General features: G+C 39.4%; 1 protein-coding gene and 1 long non-coding RNA gene across 4 annotated transcripts; one reads left to right on the top strand and one right to left on the bottom strand.

Moving 5' to 3' along the window:
- Positions 1 to 7,928: 7,928 nt before the first annotated feature.
- Positions 7,929 to 13,075, bottom strand: LOC108160422. Its single transcript, XM_017294424.2, has 3 exons — positions 11,943 to 13,075; positions 8,550 to 9,158; positions 7,929 to 8,488 (listed from the first exon to the last, which is right to left on the bottom strand). The coding sequence occupies exons 2-3, from the start codon at positions 9,077 to 9,079 to the stop codon at positions 8,278 to 8,280; spliced, it is 741 nt and encodes a 246-aa protein (XP_017149913.2). The 5' UTR covers positions 9,080 to 9,158; positions 11,943 to 13,075; the 3' UTR covers positions 7,929 to 8,277.
- Positions 13,076 to 14,999: 1,924 nt separating this feature from the next.
- Positions 15,000 to 15,827, top strand: LOC117192059. Of its 3 annotated transcripts, none has more exons than XR_004474181.1 (3): positions 15,000 to 15,339; positions 15,442 to 15,606; positions 15,677 to 15,827. It is a non-coding gene; the product is annotated as an uncharacterized LOC117192059 (long non-coding RNA). The 3 variants fall into 3 exon arrangements; XR_004474182.1 differs by having other exon boundaries at positions 15,438 to 15,606; XR_004474180.1 differs by having other exon boundaries at positions 15,401 to 15,606.
- Positions 15,828 to 22,653: the final 6,826 nt, after the last annotated feature.

Below are 22,653 nucleotides of genomic sequence, written 5' to 3'. Positions count from 1 at the left end.
AATTTGGTTGCTCTAGCTTTTGTAGTTTCTGAGATGTAGGCGCTAATGTTTTACTCTAAGCAAAGCCGCCTATGCTACGTGTGTGTTAGAGAGAGACAGGGCGAGAAAAAATGAAATTGTTTTCTTGATGCTGGCTATAATAATAATACGATCCAATTCAGATTCCGCAGTCTTAAAGATATGGTCATTCTCTACAATTCTACGTTTTTGGTTTTCTCATATCTTTAAAATTGTGGATGCCACAGATTTTCGTTCTTTGTGGGGGCGGAAGTGGGCGGGGCGAAGTTTTGAAATATTTTTGTAGCAGTGACATATCACAGAAGTCTGGGTCCAAAACATCGTTGCTCTAGCTCTTGTAGTCTTTGAGCACTAGGCGCTGAAGGGGACGGACAGACGGACGGACGGACAGACGGACAGACAGACAGGGCTCAATCGACTCGGCTATTGATGCTGATCAAGAATATATATACTTTATGGGGTCGGAAACGATTCCTTCTGGACGTTACACACATCCACTTTTACCACAAATCTAATACACCCCAATACTCATTTTGAGTACCGGGTATAAAAAGACAAAGACAATTCAATATCCAAACTGGCGAAACCGACGAAACTCAAACGAACTCTTCGCCTGATGCAATAAATTACGCAACTTTGGCTGAATACGAACAACTGAAAGATGAGTATGAAAACGAAAATGACTTTGAGCAAACCTCTTAGTAGATACCGGCTCTAATAAAAGCTATATTCAACACCAACATGTTAATAACCCAATTTTAAACCAAAAACCTTTTAACGCTATCACCGTTAGTGGTAGCATAAAAATAACACACCATAAAATTGCAAACCTTTTCAATATCCCTAATATTAATGTAAAATTCTTTCTGTTACCCACCTTAAAATCATTTGACGCCATACTAGGAAATGACTACCTCAAAGAATTAGGAGCAGTCATTGACATAAAAAAACGAACACTAACAATAAACAATGGTCATGTTATTCCGATAAAGGAAAAATTTTTGGAAGCAGTGAATGTCATATTCAATAGGACAGAACATCTAACAGAAACACAAAAACTAACCCTTGAAAACCTCTTTAAAACACACTCTAATTTGTTCGCAGATCCAAACAGAAAACTTACTTACACCACAAACATTAAAGCAGATATCCGCACCACCTCTGATACTCCATTTTATTCACGATGTTACCCCCTACCAGTGGGATCCAAAACAGAAGTAGAGAAACCAATAAAAGAACTACTAGATGACGGGATAATTAGACCATCTAGGTCCCCGTACAATTCCCCCGTATGGCTGGTTCCGAAAAAAATGGATGCCTCTCAAAAGAAAAAATTCAGAGTAATCATCGACTACAGGAAACTAAGTTTAGTTACTGTTGCCGATAAATATCCCATTCCAAATATAAATGAAGTTTTAGCACAACTAGGAAACAACAAGTTCTTTTCAGTACTAGATCTTAAAAGTGGTTTCCATCAAATTCTATTAAAAAAATCAGATATCGAAAAAACTGCATTCTCCATCAACAACGGTAAATACGAATTCACACGTCTCCCCTTTGGACTAAAAAATGCACCGGCAATATTCCAACGCACCCTTGACGATATCCTAGGACCACATATTGGTGAAATCTGCTATATTTATATTGACGACATAATTATTTTTGGGAAAGATGAAAAAACACATGCTAACAATCTCGCGACCATATTCGATACCCTTGAACAAGCCAATATTAAATGCCAACTCGACAAATGCGAGTTCTTTAAAAATAAAGTAGAATTTTTAGGATTTATTATTTCCGATAGAGGCATAGAAACCAATCCTGCAAAGGTGGAAGCCATTTCCAAGTATCCTTGTCCGAAAACATTAAAAGATCTCAGATCCTTCCTAGGATTGTCCGGTTACTATAGAAGATTCATAAAGGACTATGCAATGCTAGCCAAACCACTTACCTCATTATTAAGAGGGGAAGATGGCCGCGTATCTAAAAACAATTCGAGCAAAAAAATCATTCACCTTGACCTAGAGGCAATGGAAGCTTTCAAAAAACTCAAGAACACCCTCATTTCGACAGAAGTCATTTTACAATACCCAGATTTCAATAAAGAGTTTCAACTCACAACAGATGCCTCAAATTTCGCATTAGGAGCAGTTCTTGCTCAAAATGACAAACCAATATCCTTCATTTCCCGAACCCTTTCGAAAGCCGAAGAAAATTATGCAGCAAACGAAAAAGAAATGCTAGCAATAATATGGTCATTGAAGTCTTTGAGAAATTATCTCTATGGGGGAGCAAAGGTAAAAATTTACACCGACCATCAACCCTTAACCCATTCCATGAGCGATTGGAATGGAAACGCGAGCATAAAACGATGGAGAACATTTTTGGAAGAGTACGACTACCAGCTAATCTACAAGCCAGGAAAAGCCTGGTTGTAGCTGACTCTTTGTCCAGAATCAAGGAGATAAACTCCATCACGACACAACATAGTAGCCAAAGTTCCTCCGAAAGGTTAATTCATAGTATGGAAATACCAATAAATGCTTTTAAAAACCAAATCTTTATTATTCCAGGAAACAAAAATAATTACAAATTTAGTATACCATTTCCAACATTTCATCGACATGAAATTACACAAAACACATTCACCGAAGCTGATTTATTACAAATATTAAAAAAATACCTTAACCCCTCCGTTATTAATGGAATTCAAACAACCGAACATATTATGGGACAAATCCAAAAAATATACCCATCAAATTTCATCCAATACAAAGTTAGATTCACACAAAGTAGAGTAGAAGATCTAAGTAACGAAAGCCAACAAGAAGAAGAGATCTTAAAAGTTCACAACAGGGCCCACAGGAATGCCGCAGGAAATCAAAAACAACTCATCGAAAAACTCTATTTTCCAAAAATGAAACAGAAAATTTCCACTATAGTAAAGCAGTGTCAGATTTGTAAGGAAGTAAAATACGACAGACAACCCACTAATCCCGAAATCGTGGAAACACCAATACCACAATACCCAGGTCACACTATTCACATTGATATTTATTCCACAGAAAGAAATTTAGTTTTGACAGCAATAGACAAATTTTCCAAATTAGCCCAAGGAAGAATCATCAAATCCAAATCCATCGAAGATATAAAACCATCCCTGCATGATATTCTGTTTTATTTCGGCGTACCAAAAAATTTAGTAATTGACAATGAAAAATCCTTAAATTCAGCTTCCATAACGTTTATGATGAAAGACCAATTGGGAATTCAGATATTTACAGCTCCACCCTACAAAAGCTCAGTAAATGGACAGGTAGAAAGATTCCATTCAACCCTCTCAGAAATAATGCGGTTTTTAAAAAGTAAAGGAATTTATACCACATTTCAAGAATTACTGAATCAGGCCATTTACGAGTACAATTTCTCGATACACTCAGTAACCAACAGAAAACCGTTAGAAGTATTCTTTGGTAGAAACGTAACAACAAATCCTGACCAATACGAAATAAGCCGACAAAATAATATTGACAAACTTAAAAACAAACAGGACTCGGATTTGAAAAATCACAACAAGAAAAAAAAACCGATAATACTATACTCACCAGGTCAAGAAATATTCGTAAAAATAAACACACGGTTAGGATCAAAATTGTCTCCAAGATTTAAAAAAGAAACAGTAAAAGAAGACAATAACACTACAATTAAAACTGTGTCAGGAAAAATTGTTCACAAAAGTAACATAAAAAGTTAATAACTGTCCGATATTCATAGGTCCATGTCCATGTCCGTATTAAAATGACTAAAGATTATATTATATGAAATAACTACACCCAAAACTAAAAGATTTATCCGATTGCGGGTTCCATCCGATTATAGCACCACGAATCGGAAAATACCCGAAAATACCATTTTTTTACGATATTCTTCATTCTCTTCCAGATTGATAACATCATTACTCCTCCTACAATTAGTAGCTGGATCTATCGAAATAACCAACTATACCGATAGCCATGTTTTAACCATTCATACTAAAACAGGCAAACTAACCTCAGAACATACAAAACTAATTCATGTCATAGATTTAACACTAATAAAACAAACTCTAGACCAAACTCTTTGGCAACGAAATAGCCATTAGTCTACAAATTCAAACCCGACTTATAAAAGAAGAACTAATCAATGTAAAATATGCAATTCAATGGGCAAAAATAAATATAGTAAACACATTCCTTCTTAACGAAAACGAAATAGAGACAATTAAAGAAAACTTTAAGGAAATACTAACCCCACTCAATTCAATAGAAGAAATGCTTGAGTTTGCAGACGTCTCAATTTTATATAATAAAAACACATTACTCTATTTTATTAAGATCCCTAAGTTAGAAAAAGAAACCTATAAAGATATCATTATTCGACCGGTCGTCCGAAAAAACCTCATTGTTAATTTACCTTTCCAAGAAATATTTATTAATGAATTGAAAACTTACGGAATTAATAAACCTTGTAAAGACTACAATAACGTAAAAATTTGCAAAACAAATAATGTAATCAACTTAAACCACGATAACTGTATTAGTAGATTATTGATAGGGAAAGATTCCTCGTGTAACTACAGCAATGCAGAACACATCGAACCTATAGAAGAAATAGATTCCGACTCACTCCTCCTAAATAACTTCAACGGAACAATAAAATGGCAAAACGGCTATGAAAAACTAAGGGGCACGTACTTACTAAAGTACTGGAACGATACAATAAACATTAACGAAAAGAAATTTACAAACATTCACAAAACTATAACCAAACCACAAACTCCAATGGTACAAGTAGGCCCATTGCAAGGAAAACGCATAAAAATACTTTCTCTCAAAGCACTCGATGAACTTCACATCAACAATACGAAACACTTAAACTTCCTTCAAACTCACTCCTCAATAAATAGTATGACTCTTATTACGCTATTTACAATTGGAATAATACTGATCATAATATCACATGTGTGTCGAAAACCACAAAAAGTGATACTCAACATTCCTCCAGAAATACCAGACATCAAAATCAAAACCGATACAAAGATACCAACAAACACAAAACAAAATCTTGAATTTAATAACATACCATATTTCTAAAAATTCATTTGAGGACAAATGAAATAAGAGGGGAAGAGTTAACACCCTAAGAGTTCAATACTCTTATTTCCAATTAAAACAGAAAAAAGTATAAAAATTCTTGCCCAATAGTTTATTACCCAATTGTAACAACAATGCGCAAGAATTCTGTCACAATTTACACAAAAAGTAAAAACCATTTCCTGCCTAAAACAAGAACCGAAACATTGTATTTTTGGAAGTGCTTATGCGCTCCACTTCAAGTCAGCACTTCACGAGAAACCATCGCCCCCACCCCGTCTTCGACGTCGCGACTGCGATAATGTCGACAATGCATTTTTGATGACTCCGCTGTTCTTCACCCCCAACATCGACCAGCAACATTGACTTCCTATTGCCGGTCAATAGCTGCAACTCCGCTGTCGCCACCGACGCCGCCGCCTACAATAATTCTGAAGACCCCAACAATTCGGCCTCTGCCGCGTTCATCGATAGGTTTCTTTAAGAATTATAATTCTAGATTTAAGCAGTCACATTCTGATATTCAATAAAAGCACTTCGCTAAAGTGAACAGAATCAAAATAATCTTTTATTTTGTCCTTCGAATAAGGATAAAATTAACTTACATATGCACATACATACATACGCACTGGGATAAGCAAAAACATCCGTTATCTACATTAAAAAAATGTTAATTACCTTCCTATTAGTACAAAAATAATACAAATAGTAAAAATTATACAAAAATAAGAAAAGATCAATATACTAGCGGTTCTACTGTACCCTTCGAATCAACTATTCATATGCAGGGAATATCTCATATCAGCAACAGCATGAGCAGCATGTAAGAACCAACTGTAAACTGTTGTACGATGAATGAATTTCCTCAAAGCCTTCAATGGATTTTCTATTAGAAACAGCAGGAATAGAAGCCGGCAGAACGTACAACTAAACGCGCAAAGAATCAGACCCCGATCTATAATTATAATGTAATTAGACTCAAAAATTACGACAAGCATTCAAAAACAAATCTTTAGCGCTGGACCGTCATCCTTATTTGATGTACGTTTGATGTACACGTGAAATGTAGTCTTTTTGACGAAGGATGGCGGTCCAGGGTCAAAGTCATTGAAGAATCAGAAACGGTTATGCATTTTTATACCCGATACATAAAAATAGTATAGGGGTATATTAGATTTGTGGTAGTACAATGTGTGCGACGTCTGGCGGAGCGGAGCTATGATGACTGACTGACTTGTTTGAACGTTGTAAACTATTTAAAAACTATTGTGCGACCCATAAATGAAGCTATAAAATAGCCTTTGAAGTTTGTTAAAGTTTCGAAGATATTAAAAATTAAATTATAACCACTAAGGAAGGTAAGAAACTTCGGCACACCATAATTTGTATAACTATAAAGTTATTAAACGTGGTGTTAATCCAAATAATCTTAAAAATTGGCTGTTGGGATACAAGATTAACAACAATGAAAAGATACATACTTTCTAGTCATTGCGACTCGGCCATAAAATTTGAAAATTGATGATATGAAATGGTGAAATATTAAATTAAAACGAGGTGGAACGTTGTGAGTTGCTGCGGACACCGCAACTCTACATTTATACCCGATACTAAGTCAGTATGGCTCTCCTCCGGCAGACGCCGCTAATCTTAAATGACACGACAAAGAGTGCGTGCGAGAGAGACAGAAAATCAGTCTGAGCGTGACGTCGGGCGCTGCGTAGCCACAGAAAATTGATTTCTTGCTTTTGGCTACAAAAATGATCCGATCTGATCCAGATTCATCAATCTGATAGATATGGTCGTTATCTATGATTCTGCGTTTTTAGTTTTCTCGAATCTGCAATATTGTGGATGCAACAGATTTTCGTTCTTTGTGTGGGCGGGAGGGGGTGGGGCGAAATTTTGAGATACACGTTGTATAGTAAGATCTAACAGGAGTGCGGATATCAAATTTGGTTACTCTAGCCTTAATAGTCTCTGAGATTTTTGAATATCCCCAGATTTTCGTCCTTTGCGGGGGCGGAAGGGGGTGTGGCGAAATTTGGACACAAAACTGTCAAGGTCCGATATCACAGGAGTGTGCATACCAAATTTGGTTGCTCTGGCTCTTATAGGTTCTGAGATCCTTGAACTCATATTTTGCAATTGGCAAAGCCGACCATGAAACCTGTGTGTTAGAGAGAGACAGAGCGAGAAAGAAAGAAATTGTTTTCTTGATTCTGGCTATAATAATTATACGATCTGGTTGAGATTTTTCACTCTAGAACATATAGTCATCCTCTACGATTCTGCGTTTTTGGTTTTATCGTATCTTTAAAAATTTAGATGCCACATATTTTCGTCCTTTGTGGGGGCGGAAGTGGGCGGGGCGAAGTTTTGAAATATATTTGTAGCAGTGACATATCACAGAAGTCTGGATCCAAAACATCGTTGCTCTAGCTCTTATAGTCTTTGAGCACTAGGCGCTGAAGGGGACGGACAGACGGACAGACAGACAGGGCTCAATCGACTCGGCTATTGATGCTGATCAAGAATATATATACTTTATGGGGTCGGAAACGATTCCTTCTGGACGTTACACACATCCACTTTACCACAAATCTAATATACCCCAATACTCATTTTGAGTATCGGGTATAAAAAGCTATAAACAATTAGTCTGATACCCTATGCCATTCATTGAAAAATTTGCGATTTAGAAAACCGCATATCACAAGAACATACATAATAATCTCTTACGAGCTGGAGAAACCACATCAATTTGAGAATATTAAATTGACTGTTTAATATTCATATGTTTATTAAGTTTTGAGTTTGGCATTATATCATTTGATATGATCAATGAGCCACATAAATATGTACTTAAACGTTATTCATTGGCTTTCACGCTGCTTAAAATTAAGTTTCGAGAATAAAGACTATGTAATTTGTATGGACAAAAATATGGACGTATTTTTTACAACATTTTATCCCACTTATTATTTAAAGATTCGGTTGACTATAACATGTAGTAAGTACATATGTATGTATAAATGAATAAGGTTAATATAGTCAATCAGTCAGTCAAATCAGAAGATCATTGAATAATTCCTGAAACGCATTTGGTCTCGCGAGCACGCACCCTCTAGTCAAGTTCATCTTCCTTATAAAGCGTTTGCATTTCCCTCCCACGCATTAGAGATCCAGCCTCACGCATGTCCTCGATCTCGACCTCTTTTAAGGATGTCTGACTGGTGGCTTCTCGGATGAGCAAGACCGGATGGTGATCCTCAGATGAATGATCGGTCGTACGCGGCAGTTGTAATACTGTACGCGAACCCATCGATGCTGAAGTGCTGAAAGGATAATTTTGGTAATTACATGCCCGAAATCGATTGGAAGAAATGCTATGCTTACTTGAGGGAGTAGGTCGAACGATAAAGCGGCGGAGGAGTGTTCATTACCAGTGTAGCATACGCTGCTGCTGCTGCTGCCGCTGTCGGTTGGGCACTGGGATGATAGATGAAGGCGTACTCGTTTAGTGATGTTAGATATGAAGGCGGCGGCTGCCGATGCTGGAATTCTGGGTACAAATAGCTGCCGGGAAGAAGGCGGTTGTTGCAGTGTGGGCTGTTGCAGTTGCGACAGATTTCCATTTGTCGAAAGCAGGGACAGTCATCGACATCATCGGGGAGACTCAGACGCCAAATGGCGCCCGATATCACCAACAGCGAGACCCCAATGCCAATCATCAAGAGAGCCGCACTTAGATACTGTGTCGAATGCTCTATCAGGCCCGTGCTCCCAAGCACTATGCCGCCAAGTGTGCATGCCACGCCACCAAGTGAAAATATTCCTATTACGAAAGGCAGCGAAGGACGTGCGAACCACTTTCGAAAATTGTAGCTCACAGCCAGATTGCCCGAGGATTCAGCTGCACTAGACATATTGATGTTTGTACTGAACAAGTTGTTGCTGGCTTCCACGGTGCTACCGGCCAGCGGTACAGCCACTTCAAACAGACTTCTGCAAAGAGCGAGGAAACACATTAGTTTCTTTCAAGGAGTTGGGAATCTACCTGATGCATCCTAAATTTATCCAATCTAACTAGCCCTTGGCAGGTAGGTAGCTGCCGGTCCCACTCACATTACCTTTTCTATGTATGATCAAAGACTATACAATACCAAGATTTCGCATGAGCGACCAAAAAGCTGTTCTATGGCGGGTCCTAACATTAGGACCCAAAAGGCACGAGGGAGCGCGCGGGTTTTAAATTCCCTTTTCGCCTGTACTTCGTCTCTACCGCGACCCCGCTGCCCATCGGTTTCGTCTGTTCGGCAATGCCTTCACCGTCGAAGCGGTGGTCGCGGATCGCCGATGTCTTTGGAGCGGCACAGTGGGACCTTTGGCCGTCTCAGCTTGCTAAATTAGTTAGTTAGTCAATAAATATTTGCACACTGAAAAAATGTTAAACTTTGAGTGCTTATATCTCCTAAACTAAAACTATCTTGAAAATTCGATTGGAAAATTCTCTATTAGATGCGTACATTAAATTTATCTAAAGCACTCATACAATTTTTTGACTATTTCGGCTGAGTCCCCACTGTGCCGCGCCAAAGACATCAGCGACCACGCTGCCCTACGGTTTCGGCACGCAGGCACTGACATGCTTTCAGTGCGCTTGTGTGTGAAGCTAAAAGCCGTATATGCTGCGGGCGAAACCGGTTTATGGCCGTGCCGACCTAGGACATACACACATATACACAACTACAAGCATATTTCTGGGTTGGCTCGAGCTCGTGCTGACCGAGGCATTGACGAAGCCGAGTAGCACTTCGGAGGCGAAGGTAGCGTAAAAGAGAATTGAAGTACTAGCCCAGCGCGCCCGTACCATGAGGCGTCAAACGAAAATTGAAAAAGCATTTGTTCCTCATGCGACATCTTGGTATTGTATAGTCTTTGGTAGTATATATGTACATACATACATACATATGTACATATGTGAGCATATTTATGTAAAAATATACAGTAAATATACCGATCTAATTCGGCAATCTGCTAGATGTGGTCATTCCCTATGATTCTGCGTGTTTGGTTTTGAGGATTGTGGATGCAACAGATTTTGGTCTTTTGTGAGGGCGTAAGGGGGTGCTCCATTTTGAAACAAACTTGATTCAGTGTGATATCGAAGGAGTCTGGATACAAAATGTGGTTGGTATAGATTTTATAGTCTCTGAGAAATAGGCGTCAAACAAGACGGACGGACGGACGGACGGACAGACAGATATGGCTATCGACTCGGCTATTGAAGCTGATCAAAAATATATATAATGTATAATTTACCACTAATATACCATTATACCTTTCGAGTAATGGTTCCAAGCTGTTATTTTCCACTTTTTGATCTCATTTCGACAACACTTAACAAATTTAATGAGATTAGACTCCCACGGACTTATGCTTTGCCTAATATTTTATATATACATAGAAATGTACATGTACACACAGGGATGTACATATATGAAAAAGCGATCCCGTTCTTTTATTTTATTTTCTTTTATTTTATTCTTTTACACAAAAACTATTGAAATAGGGAATAATAATAATAATAATAATTGGGCATATTGTTTGCAGCTTAACTGAAGCCAACAACAACTCTAGAACTCAAGATTCCTAAAATTCCTTTTAAAAATGTTTATTTATGGAGTAGCCTTTAAATACTCACGAGACGAATCCTTAATAGCCGAGTAAGTAAAAGTTAACTAGCCCTATGACTCTTTCATTAGACATTCTACTCTACCCTGATTATTGGAATTGGCTAAAGGAATTTGTATTTTCTTAATCGTTTGTTGTTAATGAAAGCAAGCTTCATTTAAGCGCAGCTAATACCGCAGTAGATTTATTAGGAGTTTTAATCTCATTCGCCGATGGCTAAAAATCTGATACAACTGCGCACGTGTTGGGCTACCAAAGGAAATTGTCGGAGCTTTGAATGAAAGAATATAGTCAAGGCTTTATCAGAGTAATGAAGTCGACATACACACATGCATATACATACAAATGCACATTTTATGTTTACTCCTCTCCTTCACATTAGCCAGATGGTTATATTGTCCAGTGTTGACCGATTCAACCACAAATGTGAAACTCGAACTGACAATTGATGAACTTCCGTCCCTCGCTTTTGGAGGTATCAAATAACAACCACAAGAATGCCATAATGGTAAATATTGGAACTGCAGTTAAAGGAACCGGTTGAATGTATTCCAGTTAAACGCATTCAAGGAGCTGGGGAGAGATCAGAGGCTTGACAGCAAGTTGAAAAAAAAGAATTGGTCGAAGTCGTAACTTAGATACGCACAGAATAAAGATTCGAATCAAGATTTTGTTGAACCTTTGTGCACGATTGGTAGATAGAAATTCTTGAATTCATTGTGACAATTGGTTGGACTATTTTCAGAACCAGGATTTTTGGTAGCTTTATGTAGTGAAATATGTGTAAAAACGGAAATTCATTGTCCTCTATACATATAAATTAATTAAATTAAATTAAATTTCTCTCAAACTAGTTTTTGAACTCTTCCAGTATTCATTCGTGCATCAATATGAAGGGTGTATTTGAATATTCAACCAGATTGATCTAAAAATTAGACCATTAGATACACATAGTCGTATGGACATAGTTGAATATAAAGTCAAGAATATATATTAAATCTTATAGCATCGGATTTGGTTCGGCTTTGGAAAGACATATTCTGCAGCACTCTCATTTAAAAGATATGAAGTCAGTTTTCCGTCTGGTTGCGTTACCTTTGCGGGTGATGCAGATGATGATGCTGATGTAGATGTCCATTCCCGGGCGCTGCTGACAGTATTGATGAAACTCTAAATAGTTGGCCGCGTTGGATCCTGTCCCTTGCACCGGATTGCCTGTTAAAAACGGCGATGATATGACTGAGCTCAACTGTGCGTTCGCTGGGACACCACTGTTTCTATGGGGACGGTCCAGAAAAATCGCTGTGTATTGTGGAGGATATCCTTCGGCCACAGACGTCACTGTGGGCGTGGGAGACCCAAGTGCATTGGTAGAGCACTTCGTCTTGGCTTTGGCCTTGTCAGCCTTCCGCCGCATGCGCTTGCCTTGCCTGGATTCTGAGTCGGACCGCGAACAGTCTAGAGCAAGGGTTTGAGCTGCTGGAACGCACAGCGAAGTTGGGATCTGCAACTCACTGTAGGAGCTGGACTCTAGTATGTTGCTCTCTGAAGTGCTGCGATTCAATATGAATTGTTCAATTTCAGACTCTTCCTCGCGTTCTCCTTGCCGAATTTCCAGGAGCGATGCATGTTACTCTGACGATTCGTTCTCGTTTATGGTTGGACTTACGCTGCTAAGTGCGCTGGAGCTCGACATAACACAGGGACTTCGATGGTTGTAGATACTATTGCTGCTCTGACTGTAACTAATTACTATTTCCGGTACAACAAAGTGTGACTGATTTCCCAGGAACTGGACCTTTGCATGGAAGTGCTCACAACTCATGGAGCCCAGCATTGTGCCGTTTTCGAAAACAACTGTAGTTGGAGGCGTAGATGTCGATGCCATCACACAACTAGAAGATTGTCGAAACAGGCAGGTATCACTTAAAAATCACAATCACTTGCTAAGCCTTTCGCTTTCTTTCACTATGGTCCCTATAATCCAAACTCTGAACCAACTATGGAATTCATTCTTTTCCACACCACACCATTCACTATTGATACCCCGATTCGCTACACGGGCATATTGTATTACTTCATATTATTCACCACCGAAAAGCCAGTTATTTCGAAACTATGGCCGATCACGATCACGAGCGCCAGCACCGTATTTTGTATTTGAACCTCTCGGGCCCACGTACCGCCAAAAATTGATTTGTATTTTGTATTGATGCCTGTTGTGAGTCTACGGCTTCTCTTACTTCTGGTTTTTCAACTTTTCCTGCTTGCCGACGCCGACGCTGCACAGTGGGTGAAACGGCTTATCTAGCGTATACAAAATAACATCTTCGAATGTAAAAAAGATATCGCCTTCTTGTTTTTACCTATGTGTATTATGAATCATAGAATATTATTATACACAATTTTTTTTAAATTATTTTATATTTTATATTTTTAATTCATTTTTATTTAATAATAATAAAACAAATAGACACATCTGATTATTGGTAAAAACTAGTAAACAAAAAATATAAAATATTATTCGGAATCATATTCTGTTTGGATCCATATCCTAAGACACACTTAAAATGTCTGAATTCTGGAAAAAAGTGACCGTTTTAAGAAAGATTACCAATTGATACAAGTTTTAGACTAGACAAGTCTAGATATTTGGCCGTTTCACCCACTGTGCGCTGACTTCAATGGCGTCGGTATTGTGCTTCAAATTTCCAACAACCGCCACCATCACTACCAACATCGGCTTCTGCGCTGGTGACTTGAAATGGATAATATGATGCATCTCACTGCAGCTGTAAGAGTATACACAGATACACCCTCATACTCACCCTCGCTAATGTCCCCAGAGAAGAAAGATGAGTCTGCTCGCTCTTTCTCTCTCTCTCTCTCTCTCTCTCTCTCTCACTAGCCATTGCACTCAGAATGGCTTCCGGCGCGGATTTGGTGGTGCAGATGTTATAAGTGCTTCAAAAGTAACATTAAAATAGATACGTCTGCGTAATAGTGCGCAGAAAATAAAGACAGAAAATAAGGACAACTAAACAAATGTTTGGTTAAAACAAAATCATGCGTTTTAATCATTTCTCTGCCACTTTTTACTTTGCTAAATCAAACGAGGGGGAACGTTGTGAGTTGCTGTGGACACCGCAACTCTACAGTTATACCCGATACTAAGTCAGTATGGCTCTCCTCCGGCAGACGCCGCTAATATTAAACGACACGACAAAGAGTGCGTGCGAGAGAGACAGAAACTCAGTCTGAGCATGACGTCGGGCGCTGCGTAGCCACTGAAAATTGATTTGTTCCTTTTGGCTATAAAAATTATCTGATCTGATCCAGATTTAGCAATCTGATAGATATGGTCATTATCTATGATTGTGCTTTTTTAGTTTTCTCGAATCTGCAATATTGTGGATGGAACAGATTTTCGTCCTTTTTTTTTTTTAGGGTTTAAGTTACCAAGCTACCCGTGAGTAGCGTGGGATTATTTGGCCGCCCGCCTTTTGAAGGTGGAAATTGCCAAGTCAAAGAATAGAAGATGTTGGAGTACTGTTTATAGCTTTACATCAATTTCGTCGATGAAGTCAATTAGTGTTTGGTACGCGCTGATGTTTTCTTTTTCAAAGAATTTGTAAATATCATTATATTTTCTTAGAGATGGGAAGTTTTGCCTTGTTGTGTTGTACCACTAACCATACAGTATATAGATGTGCCAGTTCATACAACGAAAGCGTCACACACTGGCTAGCGCGTTCAGTACCCCAGAGTGACGTCATCATGAGAGAGAGAGCGCAGAGAGAACATCTTTGCATGTGTTAGTACACACGCAATATGTTTCGACAAAAATATGTGATTGTATGCTTTTTCAGATTTTTTCAACTCTCTCAGGTCTGGTTCTGTTTTGCCACCAGCATGTTTTAGTGTATGGGTGCACATGCATTCTCACGTACTTTGCGTGTGTGTGTTTAGTATTGCTGGCCGCTCCCTGTAGAACCAAAGTGGTCAATTGACCCCTCTCGAACTAGTTCTGCGCTGTTTACCGCGCAACTAGTTACGCGGGAAGCGAACGCGGACCAGGTCTTCGTCGACTACAATGTACTAGTTCTGCAACTAGTTACGCGGGAAGCGAACGCGGACCAGGTCTTCGTCGATTACAATGTACTAGTTCTGCAACTAGTTACGCGGGAAGCGAACGCGGACCAGTCGAAAAAGAACCGAAAAACGAAGCCGCCTTCGGTTTGTTTTTGAAGGCGGCAAACAACCGCAATTCCGTGGAGTTACAGTGCCCACTCAGCTGGTTTTTACCGAGCCACTCGTGGAATGAAAGAGACAAGAATTTACACAAACAAAATGCATTTGTTTTCCTCGTTTGCTTTATGCGTTGATTTTGTTCACTTCTGTACAACATCTAATCGCTGGAAGAGTCTTTTGTGTAAACATTTATTAAAAAAGTGGAAAAGAATTAATAAATAAATCAAATTAATATAAACAGGTACGTGCAAATATATATTATATATTTCAAATAAAATGATAAGCAAAAGGCATTTGCGTAGACTCCGTAAGAGTGAAAGGGAAGATAACATTGCAAAGTTAGCGTTGTGCAGGAAAGATAACAGATAACAGCAATGAAATCGATTCTCCAGCCAGCTGGCGTTTTGAGCGGCTTAAACTTTATTTTGAGTGAGAAAATTGTTCTAGCCTATAACGTAAGGGAAGAAGGCCCTTAGGACCCACAAAGAATTTTTTGCAGCTTTGCTAGGTAAAATACCATTTACACTTCTAGAGATTTAAAAATTTTTCATATAAATTAAAACAAATATTAATTACAGAATGTATTCCGCCTGGCGATGAGCCCCCCGAAAACACTGTGCGGAAGGCAATGCAAGGGATGAAGAAAAGGGTGTTTAAGAAGAAGTGTCTTGCCAAAAACCAGGAGTAGGCTAAGCATCATATAATTAAAAATTATTCGTTATAATGAAAGACATTGTGTTTTTATTTTTGTATTATTCCAGACTGCCAGATTGACTACTACCAATAGTCAGTTCGGAACTAGTTACTGGTAACTAGGTCAGAGCTAGCTACAAGTAATCGAAGGGTAGTCGAGTGGGGAACTAGTTGCTGGCTTTCTACTGGTAACTAGTTCGGAACTACCTCCTGAGCGTAGGGTAATCGAGCGGGAACCAGGGGTGGTTCCGCCCTAGGACATGCATGTGTTAAATTCTCCGCTGAAATACATTGCGGGTAATCGATCTGGAACCAGGGAGGTGAGAATGGTAGCTAGTGCGGCAACAGTGCGGAACTAGTTGCCTGGTACTAGAGGGCTAGAACTGAAATTTGAGTTTGGTTCTTGTTTTGGGTCTTTTTATGACCTACCGCCACAAAATAAATGAAGAATGGGCTGGGGGTGGGGGTATGGTACACTAGGGCGCGGGAAATGAAATAAAAGCTGTTATTTGTTTGATTTATACCACAAAATATAAAATATTACAATAATATAATTACACATTTATTTCCTTATTTTAAACAGGTTTATTATAAATTATAAAAATTATGCAAACGCCGTCGGTTCTCGACTTTTTTGTTTATTATAACTAAAACAATGATGTATCTAAATATACAATATAAGAAAATATATATATATACTTAAATAAATATGCATAAATATATACATATATTTCTTTCTATAAATAGAGGATATACCTTAAGCATGTTCCGTCCATCCGTCCGTCCGTCCGTCCGTCCCCTTCAGCGCCTAGTGCTCAAAGACTATAAGAGCTAGAGCAACGATGTTTTGGATCCAGACTTCTGTGATATGTCACTGCTACAAAAATATTTTAAAACTTCGCCCCGCCCACTTCCGCCCCCACAAAAGACGAAAATCTGTGGCATCCACATTTTTAAAGATACGATAAAACCAATAACGCAGAATCGTAGTGGATGACTATGTGTTCTAGAGTGTAAAATCTCAACCAGATCGTATAATTATTATAGCCAGAATCAAGAAAACAATTTCATTCTTTCTCGCTCTGTCTCTCTCTAACACACAGGTTTCATGGTCGGTTTTGCCAATTGCAAAATATGAGTTCAAGGATCTCAGAACCCATAAGAGCTAGAGCAACCAAATTTGGTATCCACACCCCTGTGATATCGGACCTTGACCGTTTCGTGTCCAAATTTCGCCACACCCCCTTCCGCCCCCGCAAAGGACGAAAATCTGGGGCATCCACAAATCTCAGAGACTATTAAGGCTAGAGTAACCAAATTTGCTATCCGCACTTCTGTTAGATCTCACTATAAAACGTATATCTCAAAATTTCGCCCTACCCCCTTCCTCCCCCACAAAGGACGAAAATCTGTTCCATCCACAATATTGCAGATTCGAGAAAACTAAAAAAGCACAATCATAGATAATGACCATATCTATCAGATTGCTAAATCTGGATCAGATCAGATAATTTTTATAGCCAAAAGGAACAAATCAATTTTCAGTGGCTACGCAGCGCCCGACGTCATGCTCAGACTGAGTTTCTGTCTCTCTCGCACGCACTCTTTGTCCTGTCGTTTAATATTAGCGGCGTCTGCCGGAGGAGAGCCATACTGACTAAGTATCGGGTATAAATGTAGAGTTGCGGTCTCCGCAGCAACTCACAACGTTCCCCCTCGTTTTTTTATAATATTCTTTGCTTATTTCTAAACCTATCTACATTTGTTTTTTATTCAATAAAACAAACTTAATAGGAAAAAAAAATCATTAAAAAAAACATAAGACAAATTTGACACCTCAAAAGTCTGCGTACACTCTAACAATTCTGCGTACACGACTAAAATTCTAAGTTGTTAATATTTTGTGGGATCTTAATATCGTTTTAAAACATCTGCCAGACGTCTAGGCATTGAGTCAACCAGATTCCTGGTGTCCTCGGCAGTTATTTTGCCCCATTCCTCCAGGATAACTTCCTTCAACATGTTTTTAGAGCTTATGGTGTGCTTACGAATCCTGCGATCGAGTAAATCTCATAGATGTTCTATGGGATTCAGGTCTGGGGACTAAGGAGGCGATCGAAGCTCATTTTGTACATTGTAAAGCAAACAGAGCTTAACATTGTGGGCAGTATGCGTCGGATCATTGTCCTGTTGGCAGCAAAAGTCGTCTTCAATCTGTAATTTTTGGGCACTCTGCTGAAGGATTTATTTCAGACTTTGTCGAAATGCCGATTAAATATATCAAAATAAAATATACGAATGTAATAAACTTTAATATTTATGTACATATGTATGTACATAAGATATTTTATAATTGAATTAGAAAATTTATGGGTATTGTCCATGAGAGTATTCAAGGTGCGACCGGCATCTAAATTTTGCATTGCAGATTCCCGTCGGAAAGCGCGCGATTGACAATTGATTTGAAATATATGTAAAACCAATTCCATTTATATTTACATACATGTATGCATATTTATTTAAGTATATATATATTTTTTCTTATATTATATATTTAGATACATCATTGTTTTAGTTATAATAAACAAAAAAGTCGAGAACCGACGGCGTTTGCATAATTTTTATAATTTATAATAAACCTGTTTAAAATAAGGAAATAAATGTGTAATTATATTATTGTAATATTTTATATTTTGTGGTATAAATCAAACAAATAACAGCTTTTATTTCATTTCCCGCGCCCTAGTGTACCATACCCCCACCCCCTGCCCATTCTTCATTTATTTTGTGGCGGAGGTCCATCAAAAGACCCAAAACAAGAACCAAACTCAAATTTCAGTTCTAGCGGCCAGCAATACTAAACACACGCACGCAAAGTACGTGAGAATGCATGTGCACCCATACACTAAAACATGCTGGTGGCAAAACAGAACCAGACCTGAGAGAGTTCAAAAAATCTGAAAAAGCATACAATCACATATTTTTGTCGAAACATATTGCGTGTGTACTAACACATGCAAAGATGTTCTCTCTGCGCTCTCTCTCTCATGATGACGTCACTCTGGGGTACTGAACGCGCTAGCCAGTGTGTGACGCTTTCGTTGTATGAACTGGCACATCTATATACTGTATGGTTAGTGGTTGTACTTTGTACAATTGAAAATTAAATGCGAGGCGTTATCGATACTATCGCATGTATCACATATGTTACTAGGAACTACATGCATTTTGGCGAGAGTGTGCCTATCGAATGCGTTACCACGAAGCAGTCTGTTGATTCTTTTAGCGTCAATGGCTTTAAGCTTAGTTTTATTTAGGAACCACGGTTTGGATGATGTTGAGGGGAAAAGCGAGCAGTAACCTTGGTGCTTGATACTAGCAAACTCGGCGTATTCTCTCTCCCATTCTGCTTTTAAGATTCTGTGTATTTCGCACATAGCGTCTTTAAGGTTCCATTTAACCACTGTGTATTTTCCTCGTCTGTGGGCTTCTTTGGCTGCTGCGTCAACTGAAGTGTTCTGAGGGATGTTAGCGTGTCCGGGAATGTAGTGAACCTCTACAGTTCTTAGATGTGGATTTTGTTGGATCTTTTCTCTGATTTTGTAGGCGATAGAGTTATCCTGAATGTTCTTCTCCAGAATGGGGGCCCCGTTTCTGCTGTCTGTCAGGAGCGCGACACGAGGAAAATTGTACAAAATAGCATGGTCTAATGCCTTCTCGATAGCAAGGAGCTCGGCGGACAACGAGGAAAGGGTTTTGTGCGTGTAATAGCTATCTAAAAAACCTGTCCTATCGTGCAGGAAAGCGGCGCTGGAATGCCCATCTGCGACTGACCCATCCGTGTAATAGATTTCAAAACCACCCTTTGTCAGCTGATCCTTCTTTTCCCCGTGGAGCAGCATGATACCTGCCTGGTCTATAGCGTGCTTGTTGGGTGCAGAACCCTTGAAAAATTCTAAGTCGGAGCTAATTTTAGTGCAAAACGAAGCTGTGTTCTCGAAAACCTCAACTCTATCTATTATGCTGCCAAACTCCCGATATGCCTTAGCGTAGCCCGTGTTTAAATCCCTATTTGCTGACACTGTTTCACTTGCTGGGAGATTAAATGCAAACACCTTAACCAACTCTTTCGCCGCCAGGAATCTCATCCTGTAGTCCGGGGGAAGTTCTCCTGCCATGTGATATATGATAGGAACGGGAGTGCAGATTATCAGACCCAGCGACTTTCTGAGGTGATGGTTGCAGTGGGATTTGATTTTGGCCAAGGCAGATTTGGACAGGTTGCAGAATGATGAGCACGCGTACTCTAGCCTACTTCTGACAAATGCCTTGTAAAATATAAGCCCTCTTTTGGGGCTGATACCATAGTGACACCCACTGAGTAATCTGAGAAACGCACAGTTTCTGTTCGATTCCGAGATGGCCAGATCAATGTGACCAGAGGCTGAGTTGTTTGCTGAGATAGTCCTGCCTAGGTATTTGATCTGCTCTACTTGTCTGATATCAACTCCTTGATGCGAGATATTTGGCGCAGTTCTACGATTGTTGAAGTAAATCACTTTAGACTTCACCGGATTGAATGACAGGTTTAGCCTATTGGATTTTTCTTCGAACTTATCTATACTGTCTTCCAGCACCCGTTTCGCAATGGATACGTCTTTATGAAAACAAACTATGAAAAAGTCACCAGCATACTGAAACAGTAAGCAGTTATGAGTGTTAATATCACGTAGTTCGGCTGTGTAAAGCCAGCTACCCTGGCTAACACCTCTGTTCACCTCTACCTCGCTTTTGCCCTTTATGAGAATTCGTCTGTTAAGGAAGCTGGAGATCCAAGCCGTGAGGCTTGTATTGAACCGCATAGCCCTCATCCTGTGCTCGAGTGTGTCCACTCTTACGCAGTCGAACGCTCTTTGTAAATCTAGGCAAGCTGCGACAACCTGACAACCCCTCGCCTTCAGCGCCAGAACTTTGTTGATAAGGTCGTTGATGCAAAGAGCCGTGGACCTGTTTCTCCTAAAGGCATAGGACCTGACCGGCAGCAGGTCACAGTTTGCTATGTGCTCGTCCAACTTCAACTTTATCAACCCCTCTATGGATTTAAACAGCGTGTTAATCAAACAAATCGGCCTATGGTTTTGGAAGGAAGTAGGGTCTGCATTCTTCTTGGGGATGGGTACCACTTTTATCCTGCGCCAGACTTCAGGGATGACGCCACTCAGCCATACTTTATTTATAATTTCAAAAATGTCTTGTTTTTTCCCACTTGGTAGCTTTTGAAGCATCCTGAACGAGATGCCATCAGGGCGCCTAGCCGAATTGGGGTTCGTGGTTTTTAGGAAGGCCAGGAATTCTTCCAGTTCCAGGGGTTCCGGGTCGTCTGGTCCTAACAAAGGGGCAGGAATTTTCTTACGGGACCTACTGTTTGACGTGGATGGGGTTACTTTAACCATATTGAGAAAGTTTTTGTCATCTTCGTTCGTCCATTTGTTCCTTACATTTTTGATTTGACCGTATTTTTTGATGTTTTTCACCCTGCTCCACATAGAGGGCGATGAGGAGACCTCTTCTATAAACTTGGAAAAGTTGCGCTTTCTAAGATTTTTGACGTGATTTTGTAGATTTTTGTCAGCTTCTAAGGTTGCTCTGGCATCAGCCAATTTTTTGGTGAGGTAGAATTTTTGCCTGCACGCGAAAAAGTTTTTCCGTTTCCTTGTTCCACCATTTCTTAGCAACGTACTTGTTCGTGCTTGGGAATGTGACCGTGTTTTTTAAGGTCAGGGATTTCACTTTTTCATTGAGCTCCTCCAGATTTGAGACATCACTTGCACCCAGAATCCGGGCTATTCTGTTGCGAAGGATCTTCTTGCCTTGGAGGGGGGCATTTAGGCCTTGCACTGATAATACAATTGGGAAGTGGTTGCTGTTCGTAATTATACCCGATACTCAAAATGAGTATGGGGGTATATTAGATTTGTGGTAAAAGTGGATGTGTGTAACGTCCAGAAGGAATCGTTGCCGACCCCATAAAGGATATATATTCTTGATCAGCATCAATAGCCGAGTCGATTGAGCCCTGTCTGTCTGTCCGTCTGTCCGTCCGTCCGTCCGTCCGTCCGTCCCCTTCAGCGCCTAGTGCTCAAAGACTATAAGATATAGAGCAACGATGTTTTGGATCCAGACTTCTGTGATAAATCGCTGCTACAAAAATATTTCAAAACTTTGCCCCGCCCACTTCCGCCCCCACAAAGGACGAAAATCTGTGGCATCCACATTTTGAAAGATACGATAAAACCAAAAACGCAGAATCGTAGAGGATGACTATATGTTCTAGAGTGTAAAATGTCAACCAGATCGTATAATTATTATAGCCAGAATCAAGAAAACAATTTCATTCTTTCTCGCTCTGTCTCTCTCTAACACACAGGTTTCATGGTCGGCTTTGCCAATTGCAAAATATGAGTTCAAGGATCTCAGAACCTATAAGAGCCAGAGCAACCAAATTTGGTATCCACACTCCTGTTTTTATTTATTTATTAAATTAACAAATTATCTGTTAAAAATGGTACTTAGTTACTAAAGGCGGAAAAAGATAAGTTAAAAGTTAGCTAAATTTAAATGATTATAAATATTGCATGCAATTAGTTTAAGAGACAGTTCAGGGGATAGGGTTTGACAGAGGGAGTTATAATTATGGCATAAAACCCTAAAAGGTTCATGGTCAGCATAATTAGACCTACATATGGGTAGACGGATAGGCCTAAAAACACGGGTAGGTCTGGATGGAACGGCCAAGTCAATCTGACCCAAGAGAGTTTTGGGAGTCAACAGTCCCAAGAAGGAGCTTGTGCACGAACATTAC

Source organism: Drosophila miranda, assembly GCF_003369915.1.
Source record: "Drosophila miranda strain MSH22 chromosome Y unlocalized genomic scaffold, D.miranda_PacBio2.1 Contig_Y1_pilon, whole genome shotgun sequence".
In the NCBI taxonomy this organism is placed as follows: domain Eukaryota; kingdom Metazoa; phylum Arthropoda; class Insecta; order Diptera; family Drosophilidae; genus Drosophila; species Drosophila miranda.
Note: the sequence above shows the minus strand (reverse complement) of the source record. Positions and strands in the feature narration are given on the sequence as shown.

Excerpts from the sequence above, each read along its gene's own strand:
- LOC108160422 (XM_017294424.2), bottom strand. The coding sequence starts at position 9,079 with ATGTCTAGTGCAGCTGAATCCTCGGGCAATCTGGCTGTGAGCTACAAT. Across the intron at positions 8,489-8,549 it reads CGTTCGACCTACTCCCTCAA|CACTTCAGCATCGATGGGTT; the intron begins GTAAGCATAGCA and ends TTATCCTTTCAG.